The 12,963-nt window shown below is 41.5% G+C and overlaps 1 protein-coding gene across 2 annotated transcripts in view; it reads right to left on the bottom strand.

Moving 5' to 3' along the window:
• Positions 1–12,963, bottom strand: part of kcnt2b (potassium sodium-activated channel subfamily T member 2b) — a 45,916-nt gene that overhangs the window by 25,107 nt on the left and 7,846 nt on the right. For both annotated transcript variants that reach the window (XM_074656453.1, XM_074656452.1), the window contains exons 2-10: positions 7,335–7,414; positions 5,482–5,584; positions 5,147–5,209; positions 4,346–4,394; positions 3,857–3,916; positions 2,721–2,795; positions 2,472–2,555; positions 1,569–1,663; positions 733–913 (exon numbers count right to left, since the gene is read on the bottom strand). In XM_074656453.1, the coding sequence (XP_074512554.1) occupies positions 733–913; positions 1,569–1,663; positions 2,472–2,555; positions 2,721–2,795; positions 3,857–3,916; positions 4,346–4,394; positions 5,147–5,209; positions 5,482–5,584; positions 7,335–7,414 (790 nt within the window). The remainder of the gene's footprint in view (positions 1–732; positions 914–1,568; positions 1,664–2,471; positions 2,556–2,720; positions 2,796–3,856; positions 3,917–4,345; positions 4,395–5,146; positions 5,210–5,481; positions 5,585–7,334; positions 7,415–12,963) is intronic.

The raw sequence follows: 12,963 nt of genomic DNA, 5'->3' as shown, positions 1-12,963 counted from the left end.
AATCAATAAGGGTTTTTTGGATCACTTTTTAAAACTCACTTTTAAAGCTTTATTATAAAGTCATGTCTTGTTTGTTGCATTGCAATACATTCAAACTTTACTACTAATAACTAGGGCTGTCAAAGTTAACACGATAATAACGTGTTAACGCAAATTCGTTTTAACGGCAGTAATTTCTTTAACGCAATCCGTCTTTTAAAGCCTCAAGATATGTGAATGAAAATGGGTTCTATGGGTACCCACGAGTCTCCCCTTTACAGACATGCCCACTTTATGATAATCACATGCAGTTTGGGGCAAGTCATAGTCAAGTCAGCACACTGACACACTGACAGCTGTTGTTGCCTGTTGGGCTGCAGTTTACCATGTTATGATTTGAGCATTTTTTGCTAAATGCAGTAGCTGTGAGGGTTTCCGGACAATATTTGACATTGTTTTGTGTTGGTAATTGATTTCCAATAATAAATAAATATATATATATATACACACAGTAGCATAAAGCAAGCACATTTGCCCACTCCCATGTTCATAAGAGTATTAAATACCTGACAAATCTCCCTTTAAGGTACATTTTGAACAGATACAAAATGTGCGATTAATCGTGATTAATCATGGACAACCATCGGCTAATCACGATTAAATATTTTAATCGATTGACCGCCCTACTAATGACATATTTTTTTTATCTACTGCCTGTGATTGTGTTAGAGGTTATGTCCGATTTTTTCTTACCTGGATGGGAAGCACGATGAGCGCCACAAAGATCATGATGACCACCAGGAGCTGCGAGGGCCAGATTTGGGGGGTGACGTCTCCAAAGCCCACCGTGGAGAAGGTGACCACGCAGAAGTAGAGCGAGTCGAACAGAGTGAGGTTGTTGCCCGCTCGCTCGAGGTGTTGGATGCCACAGATGCTTGGGTGGGAACGAAGGAGAAAGTAAGAAGAGGAAGTGATCAGACTTCACATGCTGGGTGAAGTATAGATGCCCAATGGGGGGCTATTATACATGGAGAGTTGTCTTTCACGCCTGTGTGTGTATGTGTGACTGTGGAGATGGGGGTGGATGCATGCCTGAGCAAGCGCCTTAGTTGAATACTTTATATTTGTGTATATATTTGTGCAAACTGCACGTATTATTGTGTTCTTTAGGGGATAGATGAGTCAACAGGCGAATGTCAACCCTGAAACGGTCAGAGAGCTTAATTCATGCTGTGTAGGATCTTCTGGATTAGCTCGGGCTTTCACACCAGATATGCAGCAGGCTGACACATCCTTCACTGCACTGAAGCAATCGCCGGTTGTCATTTCAGAGCACTATCTCACTCTTACAGTAACCAATTACCTCTCTGCTCTCTGTCTTTTATCTTTCAGCTCGAGGAGGAGCAGTTTTTATTCTCCAATGTAATTTTTTTCACACTATTGCTTCACTTGTCCATCTCACCCTCTTTCTGCTCTTTTCCTCACCCTGTCCACAGCTGTGACACCTTTCACTTCCTGTCCATTTAATGTCTCTCATTTCCCACTTTTTGCCCTCCTTTCAGTTGAGTATCAGCAGCGAGGGTACCCACCACGTAAACATGAGGCAGACCAGCGTGCTGATGAGTATCACCACCTGGTTAAACATGGCTGAGTGCGTCCGCTGGATGGCCCTGTGGAGATCATTCTGTAGAGAGACAGACACAGATGTGAGTTAAAGGGTGACTTCAGTATTTTTCAACTTGGACCCTATTTTCCCATGTGTTTGTGTCTAAGTGACTGATGGGGACGACAACTTTTGAAACCGGTCCAGTATTGAGGGATAATGAAACAAGCTGCAAGGGCAAGAGAACAGCATCAATGTAATGTTACGTCCAATAAAAGTGCTTGTTTTTGTCACTGACCGGCTCAGATTGTGTGTCTGACAACATTATGGAAATGACCCTATAGAGAAATAAATACTCAATACCTCAATACTGGACCAATTTCAGAAATTATTGTCCCTATTAGTCACTTAGACACTAAAACATGGGAAAATAGGGTCCAGGTTGAAAAATACTGAAGTTCCCTTTAACATATGGAAATCACAACAGATCAAATGCTGCATTGTTTAAGTGTGAAATGAGGATTAAAAAATAGTAGATGGATAGTAGGGAAAAGACATAAAAAACAATGGATGAAATATAAAAATGCACTACAAAAGGAGATGAAAGTGTTGGAATTTATGAAGCTGAGAGGGAGACAGCTTATTAAAAAATTGTGAAGCAAGCCAAGGATGTAACAGGACAGATGGAGGCAGAATGTGAAAAACTTTAATATCAAGCCACAAGGTGCAAGTTTAAATGTTTTGTGATTTACCTTCATGGCAGAGAGAGCTGGTGAGCTGAAATGGCACAGACAGAGAGGGGCAATCGCATGCCAACAGAATAACACAACAGAGATGCTGAGATGAAAGTAATGAAAAAAATTGTATAGGGAGATAGCGCTCCACTCACTATCATGTTCTCCAAAGCGTGTTTGGCCAGCCAGCAATTGAGAAATACAGGAATGAAGAGATTTCTGAAGGAGGGCAGAATCACCTGTCAAGAACAGAAAGAATCAGTCTGTTTGGCCATTTTTTTTTCCACATGTTGTACACAGTCAGAGTGGTTGTGTGAGCATGTGGTATGCTTTCTGTGTCACTCTAGCAGGCGTTAAATATGTGCGTTCTGCGATGCTTGAGTGCTGTCGGTCCTTCAACTCACAGTGATCATGAAAGGAACGGCGCTGATCATCTCCAGAATGAAGGGGACACGTAACACTTGCTCCCAAACGTTGCCCTGGAAACGCAAACCACACACAGGGGTCAGGAAACTCCATTGTCATGGCGACCTTCGGGAATTACCGCATAACAGGCCCAATTGCGGCGGGTGGGAGGGGAACAAATTGACCGGCTTTTGTGGCATAGAATTGATTGGAATGTATACGGGGTTATACAACTCCCTTGAGCACCTTGAGAGACAGAAGAAGCATATTACGTTTCCTCTAAGCCTTGCCGTTCAATTAAGATGTCAGCCGTGGCTGTTTTTATGTGTCTGAGACCTGCATATGGCTGATCTGAATCTGACTAGTGTAGGTGGACAGGCACGGGGTATGTCCACAGGAATCAGTCAGCTCTAAATGCTAAGGCCACAGCCTCCAGAGTAATCTGCAGAGTGAGCCCTTTATGGGCGCTTAGTGTGAAGTACATCAAACGCAGGGCAACCCGTTGATGGATCGGCCCCCCGCTGCAGCAACACAGGGGCCTCCCCTCAAGCCCCTCTGATGTGTCAATAACAGGATGGTGCTATGGAAAGCTTTCCAAATGCAAGAGCCAAAGGAGGAGTATCAGGGGAGAAAGGAAAACTTGTGTTTAGTGGAGTGAACACAGAGGAAAGTGGAGAAAACACCACCACACACACATACGCCACACACACTAGAGCTGTCCCGAATACCATTTTTTGGGCTTCGAGGGTGAGAAATATTTAATGGTATTCGAAGTCTGTTTGTCTCCATCTCCCCTGTTTCAGTACCCGGGACAGCGCCGCTGTCTCACTACTGTACACACACAGACCTCTACACATAAACAAACATCGATATCCGTCTGAGAATAACTAATAATAATTAATGTTGAATATGAATGATGTTGTGGGATTATTCCTTATTTCATAGGCTATTTGGGGATTTATACATTATTATTATTACATACTTGTTTAAAAAAACGAAGCATTCGAATACTGTATTTGGAGGTCGATTACCATGGTAACGGTCAAAGCTTCGAAGCATTTGGGTCAGCCATAGCAGACACAGATATCACAAAAAGGTTCAGATTGACTGTTGGGAGGGGGCACGAATAACTCACCTTGTAGCTGAGATACACAAGCAACATAGTTTCTGAAAAGCTGATGAAAGCCACAAGCACCTGCAAAAAGAATGAGAGAGTTACAGAGTAAATGAGAAGATGCAGACACACACAGAGAGAGAGAGAGAGAGAGGAGTCGGAGAGAGACCAGAGCTGAGAGAAATTAGGAGTCGCAGAGATGGAAGAGGAGAGCGTGGGTGGAATCAGTAGGCGGGCTGATGATTGAGCTTCAGAGGGAACAGATTTAAGTGAAGCAAGAGACAGTCTGCAGCGTCTGACTGTGTACATATAGTATGTGCGTGTAATAAGTGTAAATATGTGTCAGGTAAAACGATCTGATTTGATGCGTTTAAGCCCTGAAATCATGTGATGCAAATTATCCAATAAAAAGGAATGCAGAAATTATGACGTGTGCGTTCATGTATGCAGATGTGTGTGTGTAAACAGACTGAGGCCTTGTTTACATGGGAGTGCAGTGATCTATCTGACCTGCAGCGCCCACAGCGGTAGAGGTCTATCCACCCAGATGATCAGTTTCCTGCAGAGCGGAAGAACAGAGGAGAGACGTGGCAAAATAAAATGGACAAAATATTAAACTCATGTCACTATGTTACATTTAATTACACTGTTTACAAGTCAACAGCAGTGGAGTGCCCAGCTGCCAATGTGCTCATATTGTTGGGAGAAAAAAAGTAATATTCACACAGCCAAATGGAAATTTACAGCCTTATTGTGAAAGAAAGGCCGTTTTTTTCTTTTCCCAAAGACACCCTGGGGCTTATCGTGGCCGCTTGCCTGCCTGCGCTCTGATTTGCTCCTACGAGTCTGCTGCCTGGAGCGGGAGGCGGCCCATCCCTTTCCTGAGCTCACCCTGTCAGGCTCCTTATTCATTTGGAGCCAGAGCTTAGCCAGTGTCACCAGCCACCAATTAGATCAATAGGTCCCTGAGCAGGAGACATGGCACAGCCTCAGGTCCATGCACACTTCCTGGTTTCCCTCCCCCTCTCTGCTGTTGTATATTACATGCTTTGTCTCCACTACATCGCTGTTGATTAGGCTGCGCAGGCACTACATACATATTATGTTGACGGCTAATCCATACAGTCGGATTGTGACAAATGAATGTGGATCTGCAATGCTCAATATCGGCATTGTGAGTTGCATCAGTTAAGTGAAATCGCATTGATTGCATTATACAACATTTCCGACCGGTGTTGGAGATGCCAGTCCTCAGGGGTGTGCGGTTTCATGGTCCGAAGCCATCACTCCTAATTAGAGACTCATGCTTACCAGTCAAACTCACTCCAGGGACGGGATGATGTGTTTTGTTTGGTGCAGTTTACTCCGCTCACGCTGCAGGGAAGGAAAAAAAAGGCAATGAAAGTAACTTCTTGTCCATCTTATCTCACCAAAACTGGACCCTCTGCTCAGTCCAAATATCAGTTTACGCTGCTGATTGCATCTCCACCCCCTCTCTTCTTCTCACATCCAATCCTCTCACAGGATACTCTACACACTGCTATCTCATCTATTGACCTGCTGCACTTGTTCCTGCTATCAGGCCTCCACACTCATGAAGACTTTGTTTCACCTCATTAAGCCCCCGTTATCACTACTTCTCTCACCACTCATGTCTTCCGTCTTGCGGGTTGTCCAACAGGACTCTGACGATGTAGAGGAGGCAGCTCAGCACTTTCAGAGAAAAGTTAAACATTCGCACTCGCAGACCTGCAATGGAAAGACAACCAGTCATTAAAAGTAAATAGCAGCAGCTGAATTAATAAAGACACATTTTATTTAACTTTATATTAACTTTTAATATGATTACAAGTTTATTTTTTTTCACAATCTCCATGCATGATTTAAAAATATGACACTGAATAAAGCTCTGTAGGATTTCTTTGCTCTAAGCACCTAAGATAAAAACAAAGGTATCTGAATAATGTATTTTAAGAAGACTTTTGAAACACCTTGAGAGATGAAAAACAGCCTTTTGGCTTATTCTGGCATTTGTTTTTTTGTACCATGTGTATTGATTAATTTGCACCGTCTCGTCTCAAAAAAACTAAATTAGAAGACACAAAACTAACAAAAACAAAACAGAATAGCTCTGGGGAACCAACAGCAGCTCATAAGCCATGTATCACCACCAGTGACTCAGATTGTTCCTCAAAACACAATTCATCACATCTTTTCAATAAAGCATGTGCAGCCATGGGTGACTTAATGTAGCAGAAAATGTATATTGTATTTTATCTTGTCTGCTGAAAGTTAATCTTTCTCCGTTTATATTACGATTACAGTATGTTATTTAAGCAGTGATTAACCCATTAATAAAAAGGGATGAAAGCTATACTTATTTGTTAACTAATTAAGTACAAAATAGATTAAGACATATACATCTGTTTATATAAATATTACGGCTGTCAAAGTTAAAGCGATAATAACAACGTTAACGCAAATTCATTTTAATGCCACTGATTTCTTTAATTTCTTTAATGTATTAACACAACTTTCCATTTTTATGGTGTAGTGGACTCAGTTTTAAAGCTAGAGTGAAGATATTGATGTGACATTTGTATCATATGAAACTAGAAAACCTAAGGAATTGATTTGTACCAATCATGTCATACTATCTTGTGGGGAAGGAGGCTAAACAATGCTCCAAACTTGCACTGAATTTTGGCGAGGAAAAACTGTCATGGCCATTTTCAAAGGGGTCCCTTGAGCTCTGACCTCAAGATATGTGAATGAAAATGGGTTCTATGGGTACCCACGAGTCTCCCCTTTACAGACATGCCCACTTTATGATACTCACATGCAGTTTGGAGCAAGTCATAGTCAAGTCAGCACACTGACACACTGACAGCTGTTGTTGCCTGTTGGGCTGCAGTTTGCCATGTTATGATTTGAGCATATTTTTTATGCTAAATGCAGTACCTGTGAGGGTTTCTGGACAATATTTGTCATTGTTTTATGTTGTTAATTGATTTCCAATAATAAATATATACATTTGCACAATGCAAGCATATTTGCCCACTCCCATGTTGATAAGAGTATTAAATACTTGACAAATCTCCCTTTAAGGTACATTCTGAACAGATAATAAATGTGTGATTAATTTGATTAATGGTGATTAACTATGGACAATCATGCGATTAATCACGATTAAATATTTGAATCGATTGACAGCCCTAATAAATATATATGTTTAATGACTTTATGCATGCAGGAGAAAATAAATAACAAAAGGTATGACATGTCTATAAATGAGAGAATCTAAATCATGACACACACACATAAAAGAGTCACAAAGATTGGACAAGTTGAACAACTGGTGATGAAATGCAGAGCAAGGACATCACATCTCTTCAATCAAGAATAAGAGCAACTCGTGTAGATAGAAAACAGGCAGCAGACAGAGAATTCACCCAACTGCAGACAGCGAAAGTTTGATCCCACACAAAATTCAACTCACTGGATCTTTGGTTTTTGATGAAGAACAGCTTGAGGCGCTCCTTGAACGTGTTCTCATTCACGTAGAACTCTACCTGCACCCTGAGAGAGGGATGGAGAGATGGGCAGAGACAAAGATGGGGAGGGCGCAAGAGGGAGAGAGAGAGAGAGAAAAGAGGTGATTGAAAAGATAATATACTTCTTTTATGGAGTCAAGGAGAAGAAACAAGTGGAGGGCTGGAAGCTAAAAGGGAATAGAACAAAAGATGAGTGTACAGTTGAGCAAATTGGAGATACAAAGAGTGGTAATGATTATTTGAACACTGAAAATGTATGTATTGAAATAATGCACCGTGCCTGGCTGCATTAAAAACTAATGGCTTTTGGAGGAAATGGTGTTCCTGCTTGTCCGTCTGCCCATAGGCCCAGACAGCTGCAGTCAGTCTCGTTATCTCCACTGATTAAATATAGAGCAACAAATTACTTCCCTCTGATGTTTCTGCTGAACATGGGAGGCCATAATTACTGCTCTTTCTCCCTTTCCATTCTGGCACCCTCCTGTTACACAGACACACACATATCTACTGTACACACACAGACCTAAAATACACACCTGCAATGGGATCATTAGGATTATTAGACCGTTCACATGGCCATCTGACATGGACGCTCATGGAGAGACATGATTAAAATGACAAAGAGGCCCTCTTCAGACAGCTCTTACATGTGTACAGGCACATAACCAGACAGACTGACGGTGACTGTATTTCCTGTCTGACCACCTCGGGGGAGATTTCTCAGTAGCGCTCCTTTCATCCTATGGAGGGAACGAGTGGATGACTCAGGTCGAGGATGAACAAACACCAGGCCTGACTCGCTGGTGGTCTCCTCACAACAACACAAAAAGATGAAAGAGAGGCAGAACAAATGTCTGCAGGAAGAGGAAGAGATGGCGCGCAGGGCGGGGGGTCTTCCCAGGGTTCCAGAGTGACGCTACTCCAGCTCCACACGTGGTCTCATACAGACTAAAACCAACGGTGCACTTTTCCCAGCAGCATTCGCGGGAGCGGTTGGGGGTTGGGGGGTACGTTTTTCCTCTTTGTTGCTATGGCAACACAGGATTCGTTGTCTTTTCCCTCCCTCTCACATGAGCAGATGTGTGCAAACACATACTTGCGAAGTGTGTTGTTCAGCCATCTGAGGCGATAGCCCCCTTCCAACTTGTTGAAGGCTCCCTCCGCTCTGAGCAGCCTGCTGACAATAAGGCTTTAGCACACACATGATGGAAAACAGAAGAACATGCAGACACGTCCCCAGCCTCGCAAAAAAGCTCAGGGGTGTTTAACTGCACTTTTGGATTAGAAGATGGCTTGCTGTAGAGATGGGACACCCTGTAGTATTTTCAGTCACAGACAGTGACCAAAGTGAGGAAAGATTTTGCGTCTGTGTGAAGTGAGTTGTACTGAGCTAATCAACCATGCGACTGCATGAGGTCTTTCATGCATAGAGCAATCAAACTGTCAATACCACGGAGGCAATAAGCAAAGGGACCCATTATCACCAGTTTCTTAAGTAAATATCGTCACTCATCTATATAAAAAAGTTGGGAAGTAACAGAATAAATTTTTTGTGTAACTGTGATAATAATCAGAGAGGTTTTTTTTAAGTCCTAATCAATATTTAAGGGATTATAAATTGTTTATATATTCAAGACTAATAGCAGCATGTAACACTAGTAAGAAAACTGTTTTTCCATGCTGCATAATATGTTTACATCCTGTGAATAAAAGCAGCAAAAACTTCAAGGCAGGCAGAAGTGATGAGGATGTTGTTTTCTCGCTAGATAAGAAAACATGCAGCTTAAATTCAACAAAAATAAAACTATTAGTGGAAAAATATATTTACATCCAATGCAAGGCCAGACTACTATCATTGTAAATGCTGGACTCACTTCCTACCTGTTTTCTCCAACCCCTTTGTTTTACTCTGAGAGCTAATTTTGACAAAATAAAAGTGGCTACTCATAGCACAAGTTGTAAATCGCCAAAAATAGCATAATTTGTGTCTTACTTTTGTGGAATGATGCCAAAAATATACTGCCTATACTGCCACTTCCAGGTCTATACACTATTCTTGCACACGCTATTAGAAAATAATCAAATTGTATCAAATATACCTATTCTAACGATGATGTAATCAAGATGATTGAATTGCTTATTACAATGTAATAGGGTAAGTGGTCATCTGTGACACATTAACATTTCTAAAGTAGCCATCACAACCATCTATAAAGAACTAAAACCATCCCCACATTCAAAATGATGGAATTATGAATAGAAATGTGCGATTAGGTTTCCCACTGCAAGTTGCAGGTCTTCTTAAAGCTCCACTGTGTCAAGTTTTGTGTTATCTTCTTCATAACAAATCAAAATGGTAAAAGATTTAATGCTTGCTTTCCCTCAGCTAATGTTCTCTTTTACAACCAAATCAATCATGCACCGCTCCTCCACGGCTGGCCACAACACTGTTATTCAATTCTTTTGCCAAATCTCCAGTTTCTTATTGCGTGTTTGTTATTGCCTTAAGATACTTGAGGTGACATACATACTTAAATCCATCCAGCCATCCGTGCATTTCTTCCTTCATCAAAGTACTTAAAGCCTCTCTTAAACTCTGTGAGAAGAAGCTGTGATATCTTCCCCGGAGAAGAGGATGATTTCAGAGGTCATTTTGCCCTTGATGTGTTTCTCTAAGCGAGAGCTTTTCCACTTGAGTGTACAACAGAGGATGAAAAGTAAAGTGGAAATATAGCCCAATAAAGAGTTGAGCTGTGGGATAGATTGAGAGTCGGGATCTTTAATCTAAGGGGAGGATGGGGGAGAAAAACACATTAAAAACTCATAAAGAGAATTATTTCAAAACAAAAGACACACGAGCACATCACGATGGCACCTCTGGGTAATCGCCACATATCGGCCCCCCAAGGCCCTCCAAAAAGCACAGGGAAAATAAATGATTAGATAACTGTTGAGGAAAAACTGCTTTGGGATAGAAAAAAACATGTTGCTGGATTAAGGAACAACCGTTTTAGTGTATCATGAGAAAATAACATCCTCTCTTTCACTCTGCTCTGCTCCTCATTCAAAATACAGGATTATAAAAAATAATTGTTTTCTAAGATCATCTCATGGGCTTAATAATAAAGCAAGAATAGCAGCTTTAACAGCTGTCAACAAAGAGAACAAGTAGAAAGAGGCATGGCAGAACATTTCAAACCTGAGCCAGGGGAGAGAACTTGTATTTTTGCATTTGCATGTATAGAGTCGAAGTGCGAAACACTGAGACAGCAAGAGAGAGAGACCAAAATACAGACAGATGAATAGACACAGACAGATGGACAGAAAGACAGAGGGGGGACATGCGGAGGAGGATCTTTGAGAGGGAGAGCGAGCTCAACCTTGTTCTCCTGCTGCTTCCACCCATGCCTGTGCTCCATAATGACACAGCACTGGCCATCTAATGACACAGTGGAAGAGACTAAAGAAGCCCAAATCTATGCGTGCACAACAGCACAGCACTGGCTCATCACAACCTCCACACACAACTCAGAAATAGTATTCATACCAGTGAGGAAGTAGAGAATAAACACAAACAAGAAATAAGGAAGCCAAGTGAAAAAATTCTACCCAGTAAACCTCACAGTAAGATATGGTATCAAGATTTAATTAATGGAAAGCAAGCAAAAATTAAATTAAATTAAATTAAATGAAAGAAATTAATATTTGGAGCATGCCTTTGGGAAAAAAATTAAATCCAGAATAAATATTAAAACATGCTGTAAGGAAAGAGAAAGTCTGAATCTGAATGCCCGCAGTTAAAATAGAAAAATCAATCATAAACATGGAAACATATTTAGATAGAGGCTACCTGCCAGGTCTATCACTGCTGTGATATGGAAATGCGGACAAATGATTGCTCTGAGGGCTCAGATGAATAAAAATATGTGTAACCTTTAAAAGCACCAGTGGAAATGTTATTTTTAAAGAAGCTGTTCTGTTTGGAAGAAACACGCATAGCTTTTGGAGAAATATTCTATAGAGAAATACTGATGGCCATGAACCAGTTTGAAGTTTTTTACTCAGCGTACTGTATTGCTTAAAGGTGATCTTTATGATCCAGAGCAGCAAACAACTATTTCCTATGTAAAGATATAGAGGAGTAATGTCTACCTGAGCAGAGAATGAAGTCACTCTCCCTCCATCTGTGTCGTAATCATTCTCTGTGCTTTGTTTACATAGCCAGGCCGGGCGCGCGTGCCTTTTAGTGCCCCATTGGCTAGCTCATGGCCGCCGCTATGCACTGTGCTCATACAGCGGTTACAGCTGATAACTGACAGCATCGTCGTGGAAGCGTATAGCGCCCCTCCTCCGGTTCCCCCTCAGGTAAACACTATAGCTCCATAGACTGTATATAAAGATGGAAGACGCATCTCCACTTCCTCCCACTGTACAGAAGTGAAGCCAAAATATCCCGAATACAGGAGCAGGAGAACTACCAAAAATGACAGAAACCATCTTTGGGGAAAAAAGTTTATTCGACGAATACTTTGACTTTTTAGTTTGGCCCATCCGCTTACAGGGAGGAGGCGGGATTTATGAGCTATACTGCAGCCAGCCACCAGGGGGCGATAGAGATGTTTTGGCTTCACTTTTGGGGAGTATGTTGAGAGCCGTGTGGAGGCAATAGATATGCTCTGAATATCGACTTTAGCACCCTGCTTATGATGACTAGGTGAATAGGGGTTCCTTTGAGAAAAGAGTGCACCGCTAAAAGAGTGAAAAAGACTGTAAAAAGAAGACACAAAATATAATATACAGAGACTCCAAATGAGGTCAGGAGAAATTCAATGGGATGACAAGAGGCAAATAAATTGCACTTCACCACAGGACTGCTCTAACAGCTTAAGAGAGGCAAGATGTTCTCTGCTTCATCCAACCAATGGTCGACAGGAGAGCTTGTCCCTGACCCAGATACACAACCACCACACACATTACACTGTGCTAATGGCAGCTTGGAGAATAAAGGAGAAAAATAAATGAAAAATGAGAATATGCGTAGACATCCACGCTAAAGCAAAGATCCTTATCTGGTGGTAAAAGGCAGTTTTAATACTGACAATGCACGAGTTCATGCTGCCTGAATAGTCAAATTAAAAGAAAGTCAAATTTATTTAATAGCGCTCGTCGCTGCCAAAGAATTGATGTTAACACTCCAATGAAACATGCAAGTACTTTCATAATAACTTAATGATGCCTGAGACCTTTAAAGAGTCTCTTTTCAAAGAGTCTCTTTCTCTCCTTGTCTTTTTCTATAACTATGGGACAAAATCAACCCGTCTATGTCGTGACCAATTTATGTATTATTAAGTCTACTGTGTATACATACAAAAACTCTCTCTACCCCTCTAGCCAGGGCAAAGCAGAGCAGGGAAACGACAGCCATCATTTACAATAAATGTGTAATGTATCCCACAGTATATTGGCAGTAAGTAAGTGTGCACTGTAGCCGTTTCCTGAACAACGCCTGGGTTCCCATGGATTCAAACACTCCATACATCATCTGTGGAAGTGCCTTTCTTCCTTCTATGCTCC

This window comes from Sebastes fasciatus, chromosome 13, assembly GCF_043250625.1.
Source record: "Sebastes fasciatus isolate fSebFas1 chromosome 13, fSebFas1.pri, whole genome shotgun sequence".
Classification (NCBI taxonomy): Eukaryota; Metazoa; Chordata; class Actinopteri; order Perciformes; family Sebastidae; genus Sebastes; species Sebastes fasciatus.
This window is presented reverse-complemented; position numbering and strand designations above follow the sequence as displayed.